Source organism: Leptopilina heterotoma, unplaced genomic scaffold (assembly GCF_015476425.1).
Source record: "Leptopilina heterotoma isolate Lh14 unplaced genomic scaffold, ASM1547642v1 Lhet_65, whole genome shotgun sequence".
In the NCBI taxonomy this organism is placed as follows: Eukaryota; Metazoa; Arthropoda; class Insecta; order Hymenoptera; family Figitidae; genus Leptopilina; species Leptopilina heterotoma.
Window position 1 is genome coordinate 454213 of NW_025111152.1, and position 27093 is coordinate 481305.

General features: G+C 28.2%; 2 protein-coding genes across 6 annotated transcripts; one reads left to right on the forward strand and one right to left on the reverse strand.

Moving 5' to 3' along the window:
* Positions 1-1136: 1136 nt before the first annotated feature.
* Positions 1137-26624, forward strand: LOC122509952 (ubiquitin-conjugating enzyme E2-17 kDa). 2 transcript variants are annotated; one of them, XM_043624295.1, is made up of 4 exons: positions 1137-1275; positions 13498-13578; positions 13686-13890; positions 26284-26624. In XM_043624295.1, exons 1-4 carry the CDS (start codon positions 1232-1234, stop codon positions 26437-26439), a joined length of 486 nt encoding a protein of 161 aa, XP_043480230.1. In that variant the 5' UTR covers positions 1137-1231; the 3' UTR covers positions 26440-26624. The 2 variants fall into 2 exon arrangements, with proteins under 2 accessions (XP_043480230.1, XP_043480231.1); XM_043624296.1 differs by lacking the exon at positions 26284-26624 and adding an exon at positions 24384-25120.
* LOC122509953 (DNA polymerase epsilon subunit 3-like) lies at positions 4056-5160 on the reverse strand. Of its 4 annotated transcripts, none has more exons than XM_043624300.1 (2): positions 5013-5160; positions 4056-4592 (listed from the first exon to the last, which is right to left on the reverse strand). In XM_043624300.1, the coding sequence occupies exon 2, from the start codon at positions 4590-4592 to the stop codon at positions 4230-4232; it is 363 nt and encodes a 120-aa protein (XP_043480235.1). In that variant the 5' UTR covers positions 5013-5160; the 3' UTR covers positions 4056-4229. The 4 variants fall into 4 exon arrangements, with proteins under 4 accessions (XP_043480235.1, XP_043480232.1, XP_043480234.1 ...); XM_043624297.1 differs by having other exon boundaries at positions 4983-5144; XM_043624299.1 differs by having other exon boundaries at positions 4763-5144.
* Positions 26625-27093: the final 469 nt, after the last annotated feature.

Below are 27093 nucleotides of genomic sequence, written 5' to 3' on the forward strand. Positions count from 1 at the left end.
CATTCGAACTTTTAATAATTCTAACTTTTAGAAATTCTAACAAATAGACATTCGAGCTTTTAATATTTCTAACTAATAAACATTCGAACTTTTAATAATTCTAACAAATGAACATTCTAACTTTTGGAAATTCTAACAAATGGTTATTCTAACTTTTAGAATTTAGGAAAAAATAAGGCGTCTCGACAATTCCAAGAAATGTGCATTGGAACTTTTGACTTTTGACAATGAACAAACATGAACTAGGATTTGAGCTTTTTGCTATTCGAAACAGTTGAGCTATGTGACGTCGACGTTTAATTCAGTTTAATTTTTGTCTTTGTCAGCCTATAACAGTAGTCTCTACATTTTGTTTGTATGTGTTTAACTCAAGTTTAACTGCACATTGGCTATGATAAAAATTCCCTCCCGTCGTTGTTAGATTGTTGATATTAATCTTTACAAGCTACAGACATCTGCTGACATTGAATAGAATAATAAAGAATAAAATAAAAAGAAAACAGTTTTTCAGTTATTCCAACTGAAAAATGAGAATATTGATTGAGTAATGTGAAAATATCGTTAGGTGTATAAGGAGCGACAGGAAGGAGAGAATGAAAAAATTGTTGTTTCTTGTTTAACAACCAGAGGCAAACGTCGCGCATCTTCTTTGTAGCGCATGTACATAGATACATACATACATACATATATGGATATATACTACAGAAAGACGACGACGACGACGACGACGTATCATTATCGTTATCTTCGCCAACGTCGCCAATTGTAACCAACTAAAAACTGAAATTGTGATACAGCTTTTTGTTGGTGAGACGAGAGCGACGAGAACGACGCGAATTTCACGATACATCCCTGGGTCTGTGACTAGAATTGGAGACCTGTTTGACAAAAGACCAAGTGTTTGAGAGTGATAGGAAGTTCATTTTAATCAGTTTTGTCTATTTGAACGTTTCGTTGTTACGCGTTTGGACATTGACAGTTTCGTGTTGGTGCGTCGTATTTTGTGCTCTTTTTAACAAAACTGCTGGAAGAATCGAGAGTAAAAAAGCCACTTTCATAGGAACATAAGTGAGAGGTGAATTGGCGTCGAAATCATCTCGAGGTCTTTTATAACCATTAAAATTTCGTCGTAAATCTGTCATTCGTCGTTGTTTGCAAGTGAAAACTGGTGAAGGGGAAAACGAAAATTTTCTCGTTTACGGTGGTAAGGTGTTGTAACAGTTCCTGAGGGATGTCTACGCCCGCCAGAAGAAGACTCATGAGGGACTTTAAAAGGTAACAATAGTAATTGTTCGACACATTTTCTTTTCACCCCGCGAACAAGAAGACAGATTAACGTCATCGCATCGGTATTAATAGAAATTCGATTGCGATATTTTGCTTCCATATTATTTGCTACATTTTACCTTTAGCCTTTTCTCTCAAATTATATATTTTAATAAGAAAACACTCCTTTCTCGTAAAAAAAAGCGAAAAGATAAATAATTGAAATTTGTATATTGAGTTGTTGCCTTTATGCAAATATGTAATATAGTTTGACATATAATTAAACTTATTTATTATCAATTTATTTAGAATCATTTTGGTTATAATACTTTTTTATTCGTAACGTCCAAGAAAAAAATAAATAAGGCTTGTTGCACATTCATTCAATAAGTGGACGAGAAAGTATACTCTCTATTTGTGTGAAACTATATTTCCATTTCATCTGAGTTTTCGTCACTACTTTTACACATGAAATTGAAGAAAAACCGCAATGACAAAGGCTCGAGCAAGTGTCACATTATTGAGACAGAAAATAGAAACTAGAAGAAAAGCCATTAAACTAATTATTAAAACTACGTATTTACAAGTTTTAGTGAATTTCAAGAATAGGAAAGTTGAACAAAATTAGCATTACGAATAATTAGTATGCGATTAATAAAATCACAAGAGATGTGACAAATTTATCCTAAAGTTATTGTTTAAATTGTTAAAAAGCTCTTTCGTGTATTTTAGTACCATATCCTTGTTTTATTTTTATAACACAATATAAACAAGTCCGAATTATAAATAATTTATTAAATTTAAACAACAGTTACTTAATAATAATATATTTAAAGCTGCAGGCTTCGTACTCATCTACTAAAAATTACTATTTACTACAATTGTGATATCTTTTTTTTAGATTTTAGACACTAAAAGATACTTTTTTCAGTTTTTAAGAATTTGCTCTACTTTAAATTCGCTACAGTGCAACCTGTCGGAATGCAACTCGATTTTTTAAATTTTATTATAGTATTAAACAATTCTTTAAAAAATTGTTTCATAATTTAATTCTGTAATATTTTTACAATATTCTGGAACTAAGTGAAAATAATCAAATTTATCGGAAAAATTCAATTATTGTCAATACAATTTGAATAAAATTTCTTGGTGGAATTTAATTATTTTTAAAAAATGTATCAAAATTCGTTGATAGAATTATTTTTTTAAAAATTATAATAAACTGTTTAGCAGAATTCAAATATTTTCATTACAATTTCAATTAAATAATTCCTCGTACGAATTTAAATTTTCTTCGAAACAATTGAATTTGTATTTTTAAAAATTTTATTTTTTAAATTATTTTTATCTATATTATCATAAATAATAAAATTTTCACAGAAATTCAATTATATAATTAATGTAATTTAATTTAAATTATTTTTAATTCAATTGAGCTCCCGCGGGCAATAACTCGATCTGCGCTCGGACGCAAGCGCTAGTACCAGTCGGGGAGCAGTGAGCGCCTCTGCGCCACTCACTGCCACCCGACTGGTATTAGAGAGTGCGTCCGAGCGCAGATCGAGTTATTGCCCGCGGGAGCTCAATTGTAAATTAATTCTTCGAAAAAAACATTTATTCTTGAAAATTTTATTTAAATTCTTTGAAAGAATTCAATTATTTTCAAAAATTTTGATAAAGTTCTCTATAAAAATCAAATTTTAAGAAATATTCGATTATTCAATAAATAATTAATTTTTTTATTTAAATAATTGAATTTCTCGTACAACTTTTTCTAATAAAAATAGATTTAAAATGGAATTTCAGTTAAAGTTTTGAAAAATAATTGAATTTTAGAAGCGTTATAACAGAAATTTTTAGAAATAATTAAATTTTAAAGGGTTTTTAAATTAAAATCTTTGCAAATTTTAATTGTTGTAAGACTGTAATAATATTAAAATATCAAATAATATTAACATTAATAATAATGTTACAATTTAATCCGTTATTTATAAATAATATAAGTAAATGACACATAATTTATTGATTAAGTAAAATAGAAGGATATTACAATCATTATAATTACATTATTTTATTTATTCATGTAAAATTTTATTTTTGTTCATTCGAATTCAATAACTTAATTTTTTCAATAATCGAATTAAGCTTCAAATAAATATATAAGAAAATAGATATATCATTAGCAGATAATAATATAAGAAATTAATCAGTCTATATAATATTGAGATTTTCTCCTCTATAAATTACAAAAACATAAGTATATATTTCCTTTTTGCTTTTACTTTAAAATTGTTTCTTTGCAATAATAAATTTACAAGTAACCATTCGTTTGTATTTATATAAATTTTTTAAAACGATGTCTTATTTGTTTTAATGATTTTTTTGGCTTCTTTAAATAAATTTTGAATCTAATGTTCCTATAGTTTTGAACGTTCAAACAAACGACAATATTTTATGTTGCTTTATTTTATTTATATTTTATTTTAAAAAAACTATTTCTTAACCAAGCAAAAATGTTTTATCTACATTATCCTCCATTTCATTTAGTAAATTTTTGAAAAATATTTAAACAGAAAAAATTTTATTCTTTTAAACGTTCATAATTTTAGACAAAATATAAATCTATTTTATTTTTTTATTTGAATGAAATTGTATTATGTACTAATCAATAAATTTCAATAAATTACTATTTTTTACCTTTATCAAGTTCATCAACGTTATAATTATCATCGATTTAGAAGAAAAAAAAATACACAAATTGATTGCTCTAGAGGTATTTAAATAATTATTGTAAGTAGCAATTGTTTAATAAAAAATACGATCTTCTTTAATTGTATTAATTACATGCAAAGATTAAAAGAAGAATTTTTTTTCGCTCATTATTACATTGAAAAATAGAAAAAAGTTAAAAATATGTTTGAAATTAAAAGATTTCTTTGTTTGATATGAATCTCCTTAAGATTTTACTCAGAATGTTCCTCAGATGCATCGTCCTTATTATTTTGTTTCTTTCTATCAATCGCTTCTTTCTTTTCTTTTTGGGATTTCTTGAAAATCTCCAGGGATTCTTCTAATGGTTGGAGAAATTGTTCCAATTCGATATCCTTCATAGCCTCTGTTACATCTGCTCCGCTAATTGTTTTTCGATTATGGTTTTTGGCAATTGTATTGGCAGCAGTTGTCAGGTATAAAATAAATATCGACGATGCTTTGGCCACTGCAAGCTTTGCATCTTTTCCAATTGCAACACCACTGGGGAGTGCATCCTTAATTAAGCGAGTTACAACCGCATACGGTAAATTTAAATCCTCTATACGTTCTGCCATCTATTACATATCAGTATTTTTATTATTTCTATATTTATTTTAAATAATAAAAATAATAATAAAATTCAGCAAACATTATTTATCGTAAACATGTTTTAAATCTTCTTTCAATTGTAAAATTTAAAAAGTAAAATTAGAAAATTATATTTTCTTTTTTGTTAAATACTTACAAAATAATAACTAAACTCTGAATTAGTGAAATTTATCACAGGCAAAGATAATTGAGGTTAGGTTTTATTAAGAACAAAAAGAGGACTTACATTTAGCTTAAAAAGGGTTCTTCTCCTTTTTATGAAGAATATTGATGAAGTAAAAACAGATTTGATTTATGTAATTTAAATATAAAATGCTGCCTCTTATTAAATTAAGATATTGTTGGACAATAACTACCATGTGCCTTTATTTTTGAGTTGTCGTTACCTTCTTCTTCTTCTTCTTCTTCTAACTCGTAAGTGTTCGTAAGTGTGTGATCAATTAAATGTGATGGATGAGTGTTTTCAATTCTCTCTTTTGTAATTTAGAAAATATAAATATTATTTAATTAGAGAAAATCTATTATATTTCTTAGTAGTCACAGTGTCTTGTTATGACTAATAATTAATTTAATGTTACTTGAATACATTCAGTATTTGTGCGCGAAATTCAAACGAAAGTTTCAAATTTTATTCCAATATGCAGACTGTAGTAATTTAGATTTTATTAATAATTTATTAAATTATTAAACAGTATTATAAATTATAGAGGAGTTGCAAATTTTATTTTACCTTACATTCTCTTAATGTAAGACACTCATTTTTTAAATTGTTTAAATATTTGCAGATTTAGATTAAAAAAGAAACTGATGTACATTTGAGGATAAAAAACAATTTTAACTCTAAATGCATTCTTATTTTTAACATTAAAACATGTTGCGCATTTAGAAAGAGAAAAGTAAAGTTAATCTTCTTATAGCATAAAAACTACTTATTTTATTTTTACTTTAGAATAGAATAGAATAGAATAGAATATATTTATTATGTTCTAGGTAAATACCACGAGGACAACCATTAAAAATACAGTAATTAATAACATATAGGTATATCATATAAAGTTAAATAAAGCTATATACATCTCATTCAGACAATAAAATACTTTGATTTACAAATTATCACAGCAACTCACATACAGATGACATACCAATCAAGATACACTCTATATACTCTATACATCCAACGAAAATAAATATTTATATAATTGTAGTTTAAATGTTTTTGGACTTTCAATATTTGTCATAGAACAAGGAAGAGAGTTCCATAAATTTATGGCAGTAACCATGAACGAGTTTTTATATTTTTCTGTTTTACATTGTGGAGCCCTAAGAATGCAAGGAGATCTTAACTCTCTACACTGAAAGAATTTTGGGGAGGCTGCTGACTATTAATGTCCGAAATTAGTGCCCCTTGCTCAGGGCTCGCAGCTCACCTCAAAAAAGCGAGCATCTACTCCCGAAAGGTGAGCAGCTGCCCCTGAGGAGTTGCTGCTTACCTTTCGGGAGTAGATTCTCGCCTTTTTGAGGTTAACTGCGAGCTTGAGGCAGCGAGCTCTAGCGGCACTCATGTAAAGCCTGCAGCTTCCCCAAAATTCTTTCAGTGTAGTAGTAATTATGAAAGTTACCAACGTTGATTCAACGAAAAACTTAAATAAAAATTTTCTCAGGATATAAATTTTTCTTGTATATTTTTAACCCAAGTAAACTCTCCAAACCCTAGAATAAAAAAAACGTGGGTAAAAAAGTGATTTTTATTTTTTTTTGGCAAATTTTTTCCAAAAATCACGAAATTTTAATTAAATTCATAATTCCTCGCCTCGGTAGTCATTTTTTTCTTTTGATAATTGTTTATTCTAATGTCGAGTGCCATTTAAACAAAATTCCAAGTAGTTCCAAGTCGGGGAAAGCAGTGATTTTGGTTTTTTTGTCACGGATTTTTGAAAAATCCGAGCATTTCAAGTAATTTAATAATTCCTCGCCTCGGTAGTTACTTTTCTCTTTTGATAATTGTTTATTTTAATATTAGACGTTATTTAAAAAAAATTTTAAGTAATTCCAAGTCGGGGAAAGCAGTGATTTTGAATTTTTTTGTGTCACGAATTTTCCAAAAATCTCGAAATTGCAAATTAATCAATGATTCCTCGCTTCGGTAGTCATTTTTTTCTTTTGATAATTCTTTATTTTGCCATTAGACGTTATTTTAAAAAAACTTCAAGTGATTCCAAGTCGGGGAAAGTAGTGATTTTTATTTTTTTTTTTGGCGAATTTTTTCCAAAAATCACGAAATTTTAATTAAATTCATAATTCCTCGCCTCGGTAGTCATTTTTTTCTTTTGATAATTGTTTATACTAATGTCGTGTGCCATTTAAAAAAAATTCCAAGTAGTTCCAAGTCGGGGAAAGCAGTGATTTTGAATTTTTTATTGAAATTCCAGGATTTTTGGAAAAAAATTCGACAAAAAAAATAAATATCACTGCTTTCCCCGACTTGGAATCACTTGAAATTTTTTTAAAATAACGTCTAATGTCAAAATAAACAATTATCAAAAGAAAAAAGTGACTACTGAGGCGAGGAATTATGAATTTAAATGAAATTTCGGAATTTTTGGAAAATTCGTGACACAAAAAAAATTCAAAATCACTGCTTTCCCCGACTTGGAATTACTTAAAATTTTTCTTAAATAACGTGTAATATTAACATAAACAATTACAGGGTGTCTACTAACCGGGAATTCCGGGAAAACCGGGAAATAACCGGGAATTTTATTTGACCGGGAAAAACCGGGAATTAGCCGGGAATTTTATACCGAACCGGGAATTTTTTCACAAAAATTAAAAAAGTTTTATTATTTTAATTTGTTTTTAAAAAATCAATTTTTATTTCAATTTTTATAGATATTTATACTGTTCTCTAAATTTAAGTTACTTAAAAATAATTAATTTGATGATAAAAAATCAGTTACGAATTCAAATATATTATGTAAATAAATTTTTAAAAAATTATGGAGTTAATAGAAATATTGCGAAATTCGACTGAAAATATGTAATTAAATTTGTTAAAGAAATTCATTAGAAACTTTTTAACAAATAGAATTTTCAAAGTATTTTAATTTAATAATTTATTAATAATTGAATATTATAAAGAGTAAAATTCTAATGTATTCATGTTTCTTACTGCGAAGATTAATAATTAAAATTTTTATTAGTTAATTTAAAAAATATACATACTTAAAATTGTTTAATGAAATTGAACTTTCGCAAAATTTTTTTTAAATCTAAAAAATAAAATTGTTGTAATTTTTCAATTCTATTGTTTCAAGATAATTGAATTTTTCTAAACAAATCATTGAAATTTTTTTACTTTTTTTGAAAAATAATTGAATTTTTTTAAAGAATTTTATTTAAATTTTTCGAAAATAATCAAGGGAAGTTAGTGACCATAATTATAATTTTATTTTTAAAATTTTAAGTCCCTCTTACAGTTTTAAATCAATTTTTTGCTTCTAAAAATTATACTATTCTATTATTATTTAATAATTATAATTATTGAACTTCTCTTAAATTTTTATCATTTTAAATTTCTGAATGTTCAAATAAATGATATTTATTTATTTCTTGAGCAAATTAAATGTTTATTACATATTAAGTAAATAATTAATTATTGCTGCTTATTATTTTCAAAAATTTTAATAAAATTCTTCACAAAAATTAAATTATTTTCATAAATAATAGCATTTTTTGGAAGGATTCAATTATTTTTATAAATAGTAAAATTCTTTGCAGAAGTTCAATTGAGCTCCCGCGGGCAATAACTCGATCTGCGCTCGGACGCACTCTCTAATACCAGTCGGGTGGCAGTGAGTGGCGCAGAGGCGCTCACTGCTCCCCGACTGGTACTAGCGCTTGCGTCCGAGCGCAGATCGAGTTATTGCCCGCGGGAGCTCAATTATTATCAATGTAATTTTAATAAAATTGAAAAATCCAATTTTCAATTATAATTATAAAGAGACAAGATTATTTTTAAAAACTTTAAAAAATTCTTTGTTTAATTCAAGTATTTTCCAAGTTTTTAATTAAAATTATTGAAAAAAACATTATTTTCAGAAAATTTAATGATTTATTTATGTTTAAAATCAAATTTAAATTTACATTTGATAAGAAAAAAAAACCGGGAAAAAATTAGGATATAGCCGGGAAAAACCGGGAAATAACCGGGAATTTTGTTAAACGAAAATAGTAGACACCCTGAATTATCAAAAGAAAAAATTAACTACCGAGGCGGGGAAATTATTAAATTACTTAAAATTCCCGGATTTTCCAAAAATCCGTGACAAAAAAACTAAAATTACTGTTTTCCCCGATTAGGAAACGTACAAAATTTTTTTAAATTGCGTCTAACATTAAAATAAACAATTATCAAAAGAAAAAAATGACTACCGAGGCGAGGATTTATGAATTTATTTAAAATTTCGTGATTTTTGGAAAAAATTAAAAAAATAGAATAAAAATCACTGCTTTTCCTACGTTTTTTTTATTCTAGGGTTTAGAGGGTTTACTTGGGTTAAAAATATACAAGGAAAATTTGTATCCTGAGAAAATTTTTTTTTAAGTTTTTCGTTGAATCAACGTTGGTAACTTCAGTTTCATTAGTAATTTCCTCTCTAAAAACAAACTTTTCATACAAGTACGAAGGTTTTTTATTGTTTACAATTACATGTGTAAGACAGCCGATGTACCAAAGTCGTCTGTTACTAACACTAAGCCAACCTAGCTGTAACCTATATGGAGTTACATGTTCATCCCTCTTTAAATCAAATATAAATCTTATACATGAATTAAGGAGTTTCTCAAGTTTATAATTTAATTCTTCAGTCATATCATTATATACAACACAACAGTAATCAAAATGAGGGAAAACCAATGACGTAACAAGTTTCGTCTTTAATTCAACCGTAAGGGCTTTGTTATTTGTTTTGAATTGTGATAAGGTGGCATAGACTCTCTTGCACATTTTGCCAACCTGCTTATCCCAGAAAAGAGTTGGCGTAAAGATAACACCCAAATTTTTAACTAAATCAACAAAAGGGATGGTATTATCATTAATTTTTATTAAAGAGCAGTCACTCAAATTTATTTTATTTACATACCAAGTACACAGTAAAAACAAAGTCTTAAATTTAATGGTGGCTAGGGGGCCGTACACATAATACGTCACGCGATTTTTGACCATTTTTAACCCCTCCCCCCCCCCTATGTCACACTTCGTCACAAATCTTGAACCCCCCTCCCCCTACGTCACGTCACACACGTAAATTTCACTGTAAATTTTATACATTAGACAATATATACGTATATTATATCTTACACTCTAAATTATTGAATCAGTTAAGAATATCTGATTTAGAAGCAAAAAATCAGTCACTAATTCAAATAGTAATATTTTTTTCTGACAATTAGTTGAAAATAACTGATGGTAATATGACATTATCACTCGTTCGTATTAGTTATTTTAATAATTAAAATTTAACGATCATTACGAGTCAAAACGAGTCATTACGAGTCATTACGAGTTCAATACAATTGTTTTTGATTGATTCAATTAGTCACGTTTAACTACCTACATAGCACCGAAACTTTCCTAAAAATTTACTAAAGATTTACTCGCAAGCTTCGAAATATTTAAATGCAAAGTTTAGTTAAAATTGTGTAAAGATTTAAATATCCCACTTCAATAAATGTTTAGCGGGAAACTTTTCCGAAAATTTAAGTTAAATTTTCAGGAAGATTTTCACGAAAGTATAGTCGAAAATGCAATTCAAATGTTCAGGAAAGTTTCAAGCTATATTTTTAAGAAAATTTGACGATAGACATTTATTGGAGTGAGAAATTTAAATCTTTACACAATTTTAAAATAAACTTTGCAAGTAAATTTTTTGACTTATGCAAGCAAATCTTTAATATACAATATTTAGAAAAATTTCGGTGTTTTGTGGATAATTTTTCAGTTATTTTTAACTGATTCAGAAGCAAAAAGTCAGTCACTGCTGATTGACAGTTAAAACCATGATTTTTAACTGATTCAAATTAAGAGAATATCCCGTGTAGAAATTTCGCTATGGTCCGGATCAGGGACTGATCGGGCCTTCCATATTAGGAAATGAAACACACGGCCCGATATGGTCCTGATCAGGAAATCTACATTTGATCGTCGACCCGATCTGGCCCAGGTCGGGCCGTGTGTTTCATTCCCTAATATGGCCATAATAGGGATATTTCTACACGGGATATTATTTATCATATTATAAATAATATGCCAATAGATGTTAAACAGATACATAATAGATATTAAATAGTTCAAACCATTTTTAACTTGTTTTATTTAGAAAAAGTGACATTGTCACATATAATTTCTTATTATCTTTGAATTTAAAAGATCGTGACGTAACACATGAGTTCACCCCCCCCCCTCCCCCATGTCACACTTAGTCACAATTCTCAGACCCCCTCCCTCCCCCTAGCCGCGTGACGTATTATGTGTACTGCCCCTAGTTTTAATTTTTGACTTATCTTAAGCTATCAACTTTATTTAATCATAAAAACTAACTGAAAATTAAAGTTAGTTGTACTCTTACTTAAATAAAACTCAGTTTGTAATTTATTTGTAATACACCGGACTTAATTTCAGATCCAATGGTATTAATAAAAAGTTGGATGAAATTAACTTCTAATAAGGTACGCTAACAGCTGACTGTAAGTCTGGCGAGGCTGAAAAAGTTGATTGTGACGTCACAAGGGACGCAATTTGCAAACGTGAAAAGTCTGAATAGCGCGTCGCGTCGCCGGTTTACTTTTGACTCGTGTTTTATTAATAATATATAAGTCCATAAATTATATTTATAATTGGTGAATCTTAGACAGAAAGTTTAGTTTTATTAGTATGTTAATATTTTAATTCGATTATAAACAAGTTTATAAACAGTTTATAATCTTAATTTCACCTAATATATATGTGCATTAGCATTTAATTCTTTATCTTAAAGAGAGAAATTTCCACTGATAGTTTTAATAATTGTTGTTTGTTATAAGAAATTAAATGTGACATATGTTTATTTTAATAAAGTTCAAGAATATGGACATACACTGTAAAAACCGCCTTTAAGCTCGAAATTTGTCTTTTTTCAAGGTGTAAACGGAAGACTCCCCAATTGATACAAGTAAGGTGTTAAATAAACTGAAATTCAACTGTAAGCTTGTAAGAAGGCTGAAATTTAGCTAGATGGTTTGGCTAAATTTTAGCCTTCTTACTAGCTTACAGTTGAATTTCAGTTCATTTAACACCTTACTTGTATCAATTGGGGAGTATTCTTTTTAAACTTCTAATCATTACTGACATTCAGCCAACATGGTCTACTTCCGTTTACACCTTGAAAAAAGACAAATTTCTGGCTTAAAGGAAGACTTTATTTTTACAGTGTAGAGCCGATTATCATAGAATAAGTCTTATTAAAATTTATTTTAAGAATATTTACTTTCGCCCAATTAAATACAGCCTTAATATCCTCATTTATTAACCTTATATTATTCTGCAAGTCTTCCAAACTAGAATGTATATAGATCTGCAAATCATCCAAAAAATACATATGCTTAGAATACTTGAGAACACCCCTGAAGTCATTAGTATAAAGTAGGAACAATAGAGGACCCAGCACTGAACCTTGAGGAACTCCAGTTCCAATATGTCCCCACTCAGATAGCTCTCCATCTGGTCCCACAACAGCCTGGGTTCTACCTGACAAGTACGAAGCAAACCATCTTATGACTGATCCCGACAAACCTATGGCTTTGAGTTTCGATATGAAGCTGAAGTCCGCAACGTTTTTAAAAACGAAAAATCAAAAAAGAATTTTTTTCCAAGTTAAATTCATCTCTAATTTTCATGTTTCTTAATTTTTAAGAAATTAATTGTTGCTTAAGATACAATTATTAAAAATTAACATGATTTAGAATCAAAAATAAAAAAACCGTCCCTTTATTTTTTCGTTTTCGTTTTTAAAAACGTTGCGGACTTCAGTATCATGTTTCGATAGCAAGATAGTATGAGGTACCGAGTCAAAAGCTTTACTAAAATCAAAGAACACCACTATGGTTACCTTCTTTTGATCAATCGCTTTACATATATCATCAGTTGCACCAGCCAAGAGTGTTTGTGTACTAAACCCTTTTCTGTAACCAGACTGAAAAGGGCTAAGAACATCATTTGTCTCAACAAATTCATTCAACTGGTAAAACACAACTTTCTCAAGAACCTTTGACAATGAAGAAAGAATAGCAATAGGTCTGAAGTCCCCCGGCTGCTGTGGAATTTTCACCTTTCCAATAGACTTAATCAAAACCCTCTTCCAATCTTCCGGAAAAATAGAAGTCTGTAGAGACATATAGAAAAGATCAAGCACGTAAGGAAACAACACTGGTATTCCTTTCATGATATAACTTATAGACAGTCCATCAGATCCCTGCGCCTCTGTTTTGATACTTTTAAGATCTTTTAATAATGTAGAGGGACAAATATCTTCAAAGAAAAACAGACCGTCATTAAACTCATAATTAACAAGCAAGTTCGAAATAAAGGAAGGTGTCACATTAAAAGATGAGTCTCCACAAACAGATAAAAAGTAATCATTAATTATATTCACATTAAAATTAAGTGGAGAATCATCTCTTTTATCTTTAGCAATGCCAATACGTCTTAGCTCCTTCCAAAGTTTTCCCGAATCCGTTATGTTTTTTAGTCTACCAGTGTTGTACCTATCACGCGCTTGCTTAACCAAAGAATTTATAATTAAGTAAATAAATAATTATTTTTCTATTATTTTGCAGATTACAAGAGGATCCACCTACAGGAGTTTCGGGAGCACCAACCGATAACAACATTATGATTTGGAATGCAGTCATATTTGGGTAATCTTTCTTTTTTCAATTACAATTGCACGAAAATTAATTTTACACAATTTTTAATTGATATTGCAATAAATAGAATTTTTTTGAACTTTAACTCTAACTTTCAGGCCACACGACACACCGTTCGAAGATGGGACCTTTAAACTTACTATAGAATTCACGGAAGAATATCCGAATAAACCACCCACTGTAAGATTTGTTAGTAAAATGTTCCACCCGAATGTATACGCTGACGGAGGAATTTGTCTCGATATCCTGCAAAATCGTTGGAGTCCCACCTACGATGTCTCTGCAATTTTAACTTCTATACAGGTACAAATATTATATACTTTCAAATTAAAACTAGGGCTGTGCAAACACTCGACTTTTATACATCAACTCGAAATTTTATAAATTTGCAATTTAAGGTTTTTAAAAAATAATTTTAAATTAATTTCGAACAATTTAGCGAACTGGGCAATCGAAAAAAACCCGGCAATTTTGTTTAACTGGAAAAAGAAACGAGAATTTTTTTTCAATTCCGTTCCACTACCAAAACAAAAGACTATCGTGTGTAGATCTTTTAATATACAATTTATAGCATTAAAAGTATTCTAAATATTAGAGATGTGCAAAAAGCTCGAATTTCCGAGCCGAAATTTTTTCGAGCCAAGCCAAGCCGACTCGATGTATCGAGTACTCGAAAAACTCAAGTACTTGGGTAAATTCGAGTACTTGATTAAATTCGAGTACTCGAGTGAAATCGAGTACTCGAATGGATTCGAGCTTTTAAATGACAAAAAAAACTATTAATAAGTAGAAAATTTCAAATTTATGCGAATTAAAGTCAATAAATCTTCAATTTCAAAGTGTATTTCAATTTGCTAATTATAATATATGCGAAAATTATATGATTTTTCTCTAGAACTCGAATTTACTTAAGAGCTCGAAAAAATTCGAGTACTCGAATGCACTCGAGTACTTGAAAAAATTCGAGTGCTCGAAATTATTCGAGATTTTTGCACAGCTCGGCTCGAGCTCGAACTGATTAGGCTCGGCTTGGCTCGGCTCGAAAAATGAAAAGCTCGAAAAAGCTCGATCGAGCCTCGAGCTTCGAACTTTTTGCACATCTCTACTAAATATACAATGAAGTAATTAATGATTTTAAAAAAGAATTTCTTCATATTCAAGAAGGCTAGAGATAGACACCCTGCTTTCGCATATTTTAAAATAATACCACTTTTTTTGGTCCAATATGAAACTTCTTTCCATTTTTATAATGTGGAAAGTACCCAGATAGCCAAGCGTATAATTTACTTTACAGTTGTCAATGACATATGCCTCCAGTGCACATGGTGCAATGATTTTTTGTTGAAAAGCTGACTTTTAGGATGCAATACAAAAGTTTTAATATTTGTAACATGTGTCTTTATATTTAAATTAGAAATCAGTGGTTAAGTTTCTATTCATATATATGTAATATGTGTATACTATTAATCTCAAGTGGTTTTGCTTTGTCATGATGCTTATTTTTATCATTAGCGTATTCTAATTACAGTGAGTTCTCGCGAGTCGTTCAATTCTCGAAAATTTTCAAGATCATAAAACTCACGAGTCGTTCAACGCATAAGCCACGCCTCCAAGGCGATTTCAGGGATGTGTGAAACATATTTATCGCCCCGAAAGACACAATATTCAATGACTTTGGTCCGTTTAAATTACACAGCACTGAGCACCGGCGCGCGCATGCTAGAAATTGAACGACTCGTGAATCGGACACTGATCAGCTGTTGAACGACTGGCGAGTTTGAACGACTCGCGAGAACTCACTGTACTACAACAATGGACAACTTCTGATTTTTAAACTGTTTTGTGCTTTACACTTGAGAAAAAAATTTTAATTCAAGAGTTACAATAAAATATATAGAAATCGCAATATTTTTTAATAATTTTTCTTATAGATCACATATACATGTGTTATCATTTATAGGTTAGAACGTCCAAATTATTTTCCTTACAATAAAGTACTTTAGATTATAAATGGTCATTATTCACAGATATTTTAAAGAATGTTTAAAAATTAGCAAAGCAAAACCACAAAAGAATTATTTAATTAAAATACTTCAAAACACTGATTATTCTAATAAAAGTAAATGTGGTTACAAGTTACATGATTTACATAATATCTTTAGGTACAAAAAAATAACTCTTTTAAAAAATAAATTACTTCAAAATTAAATTGATCTTAGTAATGATTCTTTCAGAAAATTTATCATCAAATATTAAATTAAAATAGTTAATACTTAATACAGACTAAAGCACAAGAGGGGGAGGGATATAAAAGGCTTTACACGCGGTACTAGTATAGTACGAATACAGTAACCGTACGATAAACTAAATTACAAAAACCTTCAGTACACCATACTATTATCGTACTCGTATTATACGAGCATAAGCATACTGGTACGACATACTAGTACAGTACCTGTTACCGTGCGAAGGTAGATGGCGAGTACAGTACCAGTACGATTAATACGCCATAGTCGTATTGTACATGCATCGTACTAGTACGCTGGTTATCTGGGTAACTATAATCAAATCTTTTGTCCTCAGTAAAAAATAATTTTCAAAATACTTAACAATTGCTATTAATTACGAACCAATTTAGGTTTAATAAATTTTATTTGTTTATTTTCAATACCTTAAAACGACATTAATTTGAAACTCCTTTATTCTAATTTGACAACTTTTTTTTACAGTGTTGAAAAATAAAATTATTATTTATTAAAACAAATTTCCAAAATTTAATTTTAAACATTTTTCAAAATTTATTTTTGATTTAGACTTGTTTTTACATTTTTATGAATTTTGTCAATAATAACATAATTGCCGTAACTCTCGAGAAGTTAGAGAATTTTATCCAAAGTAAACAAAAAATATCAAATTTCAAGAAATGTACTACAAAAATTTTAATTTTTGTTTCCTTTAAATATACTGGACACTTTAAATTTTACTTCAACTACAGTTTGTATTCTCGAATAACTTTCTGAAAATTATTAAAAATAATCAATTTTGAAAAGAACTTTAGTAAAAAAAAATTGAATATTTGAAGAGTTACAATAAAGATTTTTAGGAATAATTAAATTACAAAAAGTTTCAAATTAAAATTTTTGAATAACAGCCACTGCGTGGTCTGGAAGGGATAATACCAGTCAGGTAGCAGTGAACAGCCCAGAGAGCGCACTGCTACCTGACTGGTACAGTAGTGTTCGATGAAGCCTACTCAGACGAACGTGTTGCACTCATGGGTATATATAAGTCCAACACGTTCGTCCGAGTAAGGAGCAATTCCACGCCAAGTGATCATAAGAATTTTCGATGATTTTAGCAATATTGAAAATACTTTCAGAATTTGTTCCTTTTTATAGATGGAATAAAAGTGTATAAAAGTTTTTTCAAAATTTTCCAAATTTTTTGAGTTACCTCTTATTCAAAATTTTGGTCGGTTTTTCAAAAAGCCACATAACTTTTTTTCTTGTTAACCTATTAAGATAATTATTTTTGGAAAATACTCATAATAAAAAGTACTTTAAAGAAAAAAATAAAAATTTTTTTAAAAAAAATTTTTTTTGCCCGAAAAAAATTTCAAAAAATTTTTTGAATTCAAATTTTGAAAAAATATATCTTTGATTTGAAAATTTTTTGTTTGGTAAATATTGCCAATAAAGTAAAGAATACTTTCTGTAAATTTAATTATGGGACAACAGTAACTTTACGAGAAAAAAAATAAAGTGTCCAGTGCGGCGTGCCGGGACTTGTGCATGTATTCACTTATGGCGGCGCAAGTTTCGTTTCAAATCACTCTACAGGTCACAATTCTTTACCAAAACGCTTTTTCTATTTTTCTAAATCTTCGTAATTAAATTCTCTATCGATCTCTCGAGCCTTATTTTTAAATTTCTGTTTTTAAACATTTTTTAAATAACAATAAGTATTAAAAAAATCATAAAATCGTAAAATATATGTGACGCTCCACGAGAAAAGGGACCTTATTTACTCTTGTCATAAGGTCCCTTTTCTCGTGGAGCGTCACATATTTTTTTAGTTTTATTGATTAAGAAAATTAATCAAAAAACCTATTGAAATAATGTTTGATTGATAAAAAATAAAAAATTATTTAGTTAAAAATTGTTATACAATAAAAAATTATTATTTTGTCATAAACTGTACTTAGGGTTAAAAATTTATATTTTTTCTGAATTGTTCAATTTGTCGTAAGTAAAATATTCAAGTATAAAAGAAAAACTATAAATTAATTATTTAAACATTGTTTAAACAATTTATTTTGTTATTTTTTTAATTTACTATAGTTAAAATTATAAATTCTTAGTTTTTCTCATTTGTGTAATTTTTGATAACTTAAACAATTATAATAGAAAAACTAAAAATTTATTATTTCACCCTTGTTTAAAAAGTTTAGTTTTCAACTTTTCAATTAATTGTTTACAAAAAATTAGAAATTTCTAACCCAAATGAAACTTATGAAAAAATGAAAAAAGTACATAAGAAACAAATATAAATTTCTTACCCTAAGTATAAATAGTTTATGAAAAAAATAGCAACAATTAATTGTTTAAACAATGTTTTAATAAATAATTGTTTTTTATCATCAGTAGATAAATACTCATGAAAAATTGTACAATTGAGAAGAAACTAATAATTTCTAGGCCTAAGTACAGTTTATAAAAAAACAACAATTAATTAATTAAAAAGTGTTTAATTAATTTATTTTTTATCAATCTAACATTATTTTAATAGGTTTTTTAAATAATTTTCTTAATCAATAAAACTAAAAAAATATATTTTACGATTTTATGATTTTTTTAATACTTATTGTTATTTAAAAAATGTTTAAAACCAAAAATTTAAAAATAAGGCTCGAGAGATCAATAGAGAATTTAATTACGAAGATTTAGAAAAAAAGAAAAAGCGTTTTGGTAAAGAATTGTGACCTGTACAGTGATTTAAATCGAAACTTGCGCCGCCATAAGTGAATACATGCACAAGTCCCGGCACGCCGTGCTGGACACTTTATTTTTTTTCTCGTAAAGTTACTGTTGTCCCATAAATAAATTTACAGGAAGTATTCTTTACTTTATTGACGATATTTACCAAAAAAAAAATTTTCAAATCGAAGATATATTTTTTTCAAAATTTGAATTCAAACAATTTTTTGAAATTTTTTTCGGGCAAAAAAATTTTTATTTTTTTCTTTAAAGTACTTTTTATTATGAGTATTTTCCAAAAAAAATTATCTTAATAGGTTAACAAGAAAAAGAGTTATGTGGCTTTTTGAAAAACCGACCAAAATTTTGAATAAGAGGTAACTCAAAAAATTTGGAAAATTTTGAAAAAACTTTTATACACTTTTATTCCATCTATAAAAAGGAACAAATTCTGAAAGTATTTTTAATATTGCTAAAATCATCGAAAATTCTTATGATCACTTGGCGTGGAATTGCTCATTATTATTTTTTTAACAAAGAGACGTTTGAGTTTTAAATCGTTGGAAAATTTTTAAAGTTTTTATAAAAACACAAAAACCTTTCATTAAAATACTATTGAGGTAATAGGAGGATTCCACGGGTAAATCACACAGTTGTACGTGACAAGTTACCGATTTGTTTTAAAGTTTTTAGGCGTATTCTACCTTCAAAAATAGTGATCTAGCCAAAATTTTAAGTGTCTATCTCATAAAGATCACTCACAATCTTCAATTTCATAAAAAGTGACATTTTTGAAAACTAAGATTAAAAAATCCATTTTTGTATGAAAAAATGTCCATTTTGGTCTAAAAAAAATCGGAAAAGTACTAGTCGATGGGAAATTTTCCAAAAAATCCAATGCCGTTGGAATTTTTGAGACTACTTTTTTAAAAAAAATTTATAACTCAAAAACACCTTTTTCGATTTGGCTCAAATTTTCAGGAAAAATAGTTGAAAAGCCATACTTTAAAATGATTATTTCGGAAATCTGGGTATTTTGAGTTTTTAGCCATATTTTTGCAAAATAGTGAGATAATTCGATTTTTTTCAATGTTTCCTTACGGTTTTGCCTTTTTGTGCTTATACGCAGCTATATAGAAAAAATCTGAGCCCAAATTTACAATCCTTGGAAAATTTCCAATCAATTATATATAATGAATCTTACTTTTATTTATTTTAGACAAATTTTAACAGCAAAAACAAATCAATTATTAAAAATGTGCGCATGACGATTGATTTTTGTGACACGAGTGGAGGTCGAGGGCGCCGTAGGCGCCCCGAGACCGGAACAACCCAGGCGCGAAGTGACGCCGAGTTCAGGCTTTATAAAGATTGGCCGAGCATTGGTCAACATTGATTGAGCATGAGTGAATCAGCGAGAGCAGGAATGATCGAAGCTTTAATGTAACACCGATTCCAGACTGCAGCGCGAGCCTTGATTCAGCATTGGACATCAATGCTAAATCAATGCTGCGGACGCCTAACGCAGGACTGAAACAAGACTGCTTCCACTGTTCCCAAATTTACTCGTTTCTCACGTTTATTCAATATAATGTGAATATATGAATTATTAATAATAATAATAAATATTATTGTTATTATTTTAATTCATGTGCGTATATATACATATATATTTAATGACAATAAGTTATTATTTGTAATAATTATATTATTTTTATATAAATAAGAATATATGTATATTACTAACAATAAATATCATTTGAATAGTAATTTTAAAAAAATAATTTTAGTAAAAAAAGACAATTTTTCTGTTAATCGTTACATTTTTTTCTTGATTTTTAACAGACTTTTAACATTATTTATAAACATGTTCACATTTTTTATTCACAACACAACACACAATTTTATTATTTTATATAAACGCTTATAACAAAGAATGAAAAATATTCGCTCGCATGTGGGATCGAAACTCACGCACCCCGCCCCTAACGCATACCGGAAGTTCTCAACGCACGCATTTAAACCGCTCGGCCACAGAAGGCTGGAAGGCTTCTCGCCTAATCTACTATATCAATGCCAGTGCCGTCACTCAGTATGGGACACCAATGTTCGTCCCATGCTCGATTCAAGACTCGGTCAATCTTGTTACAATATTCAATTCCTTTATTGCCGTGTGCACTGTACAATATTAAATATAAATATTTATAAATTATTTAATATTAAAATATTTCTTCTGATAATTTTATAAGTTAAATTATATATTATTTTTTTTCTCGCACAGTGTCAAATTATTATTTTCAAAGTTCAAGAGTTTCGTTTATCTGTAAAATTTTCAGTGAAAAAAATGTTCATTAGGTAGTAGTAAATATTTATGCCTAGTAGTTTTACACTAGGATTAACTGTTTACTGAATATTATCAAAAATATATTTTTCGTCAAACGCGCGCGACTAAACACAAATAACCTTGAGACTTTACAGCGCGACGTTGCGGGGAGTGTATTGAGTAGATAGGATGGTGGGAGCACGACAATCGCAACGTCTCAAGGTTATTTGTGTTTAGTCGCGCGCGTTTGACGAAAAATATATTTTTGATAATATTCAGTAAACAGTTAAACCTAGTGTAAAACTACTATAGGCATAAATATTTATTACTACCTAATGAGCATTTTTTTCACTGAAAATTTTTCAGATAAAGGAAACTCTTGAACTTTGAAATAATAATTTGACTCTGTGCAAGAAAAAAAATAATATATAATAATTTAACTTTATTGATATGAATCTTATGTAATTAATATAAATATTATACACTAAATAAATATTAATATTTATTTACCAATTGATATCTTAATAACAATAATAATAATACTTATTATATTATTTAATAATAATTAATAATAATAATTTTTAAATAGTATAAAAAATTACTAAAAATTATCAGAAATAATATTTTAATATTAAATAATTTATAAGTATTTATATCTAATATTGTTAAGTGTACACGGTAATAAATAAACTATCAAGATTGATTCAAGCTTGAATAAAGACTGGATGTTGAAGCTCCACTCACGAAGATTGACCGAGTGTTAAATCGAGCATGGGACGAACATTGGTGTCCCATGCTGAACCAATATTGAGTGACAATGATATAAAGACTGCTTCAACTCTGGGTTACCCACGCTGGGCGTTCAAGACTCAGTCAAGTTTCAACCCATCGTCAGCACTGGTCTTTCGCGCCTGGGAAGTGTCACAAAAATCATCGTAAAGAAATTGGCAGCATTTATTCTCGTGTTACTTACGATATTTTGTATTTCTTATGCACAAAAGCGGCGATTTCAGATAGCAGACGACAGGGAGTAAAAGTCATTCACTTGTTCGATTTGTATGAAAATGGCGGCCGTTTTCTCCCTTGGGCAAGAAAAATGCATGTGAACAGCTAATTTTCTTGCCCTTGGGAGAACACGGCCGCCATTTTCATACGGTCGAAGAAATGAATGGCTTTCCTCCCTGTCGTCTGCTATCAGAAAGCGCCGTTTTTGTGCATGTGGGATACAAAAATTTTTTAGTGGAAAAACCAAGAAACCCCTGCAACTTGTTCCAATGAAAATAAAAATAAATACGTATTTTTTTATTTTAATAAATATTGATATTAACAAGTGCCACCGAGCACTTCAATTTTCCCATATAAAATGCATGGGAAAAATTTCAATTTTCGAAAAATCATAATCATCTGCGAGGGTTTCAAAAAAGTTAACATTAAGCTATTATGATTTATAGAGGGCTCTCCGCCAAGTATAATTTGACCTATATATAACTTTCAATTTTTTACCACCCCTACCTTCTACATCACTGCCCCAAAGTTACCCCTTTTTGGATATTTATAATTTAATGTGTTTTTGTGGTATAATATCGATTTTTTAACTTTTTTGTCGGATCTTGTGTTTATAAAAAAAATACGTATTTATTTTTATTTTCATTGGAACAAGTTGCAGGGGTCTCTTGCTTTTTCCACTAAAAAATTTTTTGGGCCACCTTAATCGTCATGCGCACATTTTTAATACATACTCTTAATTATAAATTGTATTTGTTTTTGCTGATAAAATTTGTCTAAAATAAATAAAAGTAAGTTTCATTATATATAATTGATTGGAAATTTTCCAAGGATTGTAAATTTGGGCTCAGATTTTTTCTATATAGCTGCGTATAAGCACAAAAAGGCAAAACCGTAAGGAAACATTGAAAAAAATCGAATTATCTCACTATTTTGCAAAAATATGGCTAAAAACTCAAAATACCCAGATTTCCGAAATAATCATTTTAAAGTATGGCTTTTCAACTATTTTTCCTGAAAATTTGAGCCAAATCGAAAAAGGTGTTTTTGAGTTATAAATTTTTTTTAAAAAAGTAGTCTTAAAAATTCCAACGGCATTGGATTTTTTGGAAAATTTCCCATCGACTAGTACTTTTCCGATTTTTTTTAGACCAAAATGGACATTTTTTCATACAAAAATGGATTTTTTAATCTTAGTTTTCAAAAATGTCACTTTTTATGAAATTGAAGATTGTGAGTGATCTTTATGAGATAGACACTTAAAATTTTGGCTAGATCACTATTTTTGAAGGTAGAATACGCCTAAAAACTTTAAAACAAATCGGTAACTTGTCACGTACAACTGTGTGATTTACCCGTGGAATCTCCCTATAGAAAATAATATTTTTATTTGTTTTATTAATTTTTTAAAATTATTTACAATTATTTTTACACTTCTAATCCAAACTGCTTTTCGAAAAATTATACTGAGTTTTCTAGAACCAAATGAAATATTAAAAAAAATAAAATAAACTTAAATTTTTCTATTTTAAAAAAAGTTTAAAAGATCGTGAAAAATTTTGATTTGAATTTTTCTGTAAAAACTAATTTAATTGAACGAACGCTTTTTTTATAAAATTACTTGCTTTAATGTTTAAGAAGTAAATTATAGGTAATCCTCAGAAATTATTCGATGGAAAACTATACTATTTTTGTTACATGTTTTACTTTACACTTGTACTTAACAAAGTATTATTTCTAAGCATTCGTGTGAGTGAAAATTTGTCTTTTTTATTTTTTGTTATGGATTTCTTACCTGTCACCTTAACAGCGGTTGCAATTGTACAAAGTCCTAAGTATAATTATTATCCAAAGTGTATATTTTCTTAGAAAAAAATTGACCTGACTAAACATACGTTTGCCGGCAGATCAAAAGTATGAACTAAAATTACGGTTAAAATACACATATCCTAAATAAATTTAAATTAAATTTATAATAATTTCATATCTTACTAATGAATTATTGCCAAAAAGTTGAAACAATTTCTAATTTTTCTATTAAGTTTTATTGCTTATACTTGTATACTTTCTACTATCTACTGGTTTCTTTATAAAAAAGTAATGTAAAACTTGAAATTTATTCTTCTCTCTTATGAAAATTAAGTTTGAAATATTTTCCTCTTATTCACTTTCTCTCTCGGCATAGTAAATTCCTCAATCTATTTACATTATCATCTTCACGTAATCGCAATTCTTATTATCTGCATGTCCACCGGTGACAGTTTCGTATTGCGAAGAAATTGAAGAGTTAAAGAGTTAAATAACGGATTGTGAAAATATTTTCATTAAAATTTCTTACTTTTGTCGCAGATTTTTGTCCAAGCACTTTAGGCACCTTTAGGCATCTAGTAAAAATTAGTTTTGAGCTTTTTGGCAATTATTGAAATAAACTGTTGGTGAAAATGTAATATTAACGAAATATATTTTAATGAGTACGACTTGTGTGATTGCAGTCGCTGTTAAGTGATCCGAATCCGAATTCACCTGCCAACTCAATGGCAGCACAACTGTACAAAGAAAACCGACGTGAATACGAGAAACGAGTAAAGGCTTGTGTGGAGCAGAGTTTTGTGGATTAGTTGGTGGACGTGCTGACTGCTGTCGGCGCTGTCTCATCAGCAGCATTAAACGACCAACAATCAACTTGAACATCAACATCAACGCCGTCATTTAATATATAGAAGAACGTGCAGCCTTATCAAGGAGCTACGCTGATCGCTTCGAATGCGTCATAATTCCTTATAAAAAAATGAAAAATAATGAAAAATAATTAATAGTAATACAAAAATAATGGAGGAAAAACAACTCTTTCTCAACATTTACAGCGTGTGCAACATTAGATCGAATTTTTACAATGTTGTATAATAAATTAATATAAACTGTGTATTTATTTATTGGAGGATTCGATAAAAAAAGAAATGGAAATGAACGAAGAAAATGATGAAATTAGTAATGTTGTTTAATAATTGCATTAGGGTATGGAGTAATAAAATAATTAAACTACCTTATCTATCACAATTTTGTCTCTGTGTTCGCTATGCGGCGTTTTCATCCATCGAAAGCACAGATCCACAAACTTGAGTTCAATAATATTGTAACACTTCGTACATAGTCTTGACATTTAACTATACATATATAAATATACATAATATACATACATACATTCAATAAAATGCATAATTATAATCTCTATTCTTGTTTTCTTTAGCTCTTACAATTAGACATTTTCCGATTGAATCGACTTTTCCCTTATTTCGATAACAACTTCAATTCAAAGTTTTTGTGAAATTCAATTATTTTCAAAACAGGTCAAAAATAGAAAAATAAAATAAAATAAAAAATAAAATAAAAAAAATAAATAAAATAAAATAAAATAAAAATTAAAATAAAATAAAATAAAATTCCCAGACCTGTGTCTGGGAATTTTATCAAAAGTACTGGGAAAATATCAATTTCTTTTAGAGTCAAGGAAACAGTCAAAGTTCTGTCTGGAAAGCAGGGAAAAATAAAATCAATTTTTTGTGACAGCCTATAAAAAACTGTAATAAAACTTTTTAAAACATAAAATTTATTTCTCCAGTTTGAAACCGCCATTTCTATAATTGATTAAAAATGTTTTATTTTAACTAGATAGAATTTTAGCTTTCTCTCTGTTAAAAATTATAAGTTTACTAAAATTACTCAAAAATTTTAATTTGAAACCTTTTGAAATTTAATTATTTCTAAAAATTACAACTATAACCCTTCCAAAATTCCAAAATTAAAATTTTTATATTTTATTATAAAAATTGCGAATTGTAACTCTTAATTGTTTTCAAAAAGTTTTTGATTTGAAAAAGAAAATTCAATGGTAATTTAAGGTTTTTTCAGTATTTTTAAAAGATAAAAAAATTCTAATTTTTTTATCATTTTTACATTTGATATTTTTTACATGATCTGTGACCACTCTGTTATTGTCAAAATTCATAAAAATCTAAAAAAAAATGTAACTCAAAAATATTTAAATCATTCTCATAAAAAATGAGGAGGTCTTGGATTATTAGTGAAATTTTAAGTTTTCACCCCCTGAATCGACAGCTTTCAAAACATGTTTTTTAAAATTTTGTTAAGAAATGAACAACTTTTCAATACCACAAAAAGTAGAGAATTTATGAATTTAAAAATTGTTTAAAATTGTTTTTAACTATTTTGGCTTTTTATTTAATATACTGGATTAACATACTCGTTTCTTTGTTTCAAATCAATAAGAGAATTTAATGTTTCTATTTAAATAAAAATTTTCTTTGATAACTTTCTAATTCTTTTTTTCTAATGGTAATATTAATAGATATTAATATGAAAATATGTTTCTAGTCATTGTTGGACGAGCCGAATCCCAATTCTCCCGCGAATTCTCTTGCTGCTCAACTTTATCAGGAAAATAAAAGGGAATACGAGAAGAGAGTTACAACAGTTGTTGAGCAATCTTGGCTAAATTTTCAAGACAGTCATATGGAAGATCCTCGCTGAGATTAAGTGTGTTATTTGTATAAAATAATTCTTTATAATTAACATGTATGAGGAAATATCGTCAACGCTGCATTGCATTGTTATTCCTGGACAATTTACAAATAACTTTTAATATTTTTAAAGAAATTATTTACATTAAAAAACTGAAGCCATAATTAGAAAAATAAATTTTCAATTTAAATTAATAGACATGCATTTAATTCTTTAATATTATTGATTTTAAAAAAATTTTCATCAAATTTCACCTCAAAAATTGTCCTATGTTTTAAAAATAATTACAAATATAAGTTCATGTTAAATTAAAAATTTATTTTAAAAATGTCTTTCTTTCAATATATCCAAGTTTGATAAAAGATTAAATAAGTACATAATATTGATATTAACTTTCCATGTAAAAAAAGTAAGTAAAAGTATTTTCAAATTTGCGTCTTTAAAGAGGTACTTTAATTTGTAATACCTTCGACCTTGTAAATTAATTCACTAATTTTTTTATTTTACTTAATATTTTCGTTTTTATAATGTAATAATAATGTAAGGCTACTGAAATTTTGCTGAATAAAATTTAAGGATATTTCAAGCAAAAGTTTATAACGTACAAAAATTTAACACTTATGCATAACAATATTATTCAGAGATGGGAAAAATAAAGTAATA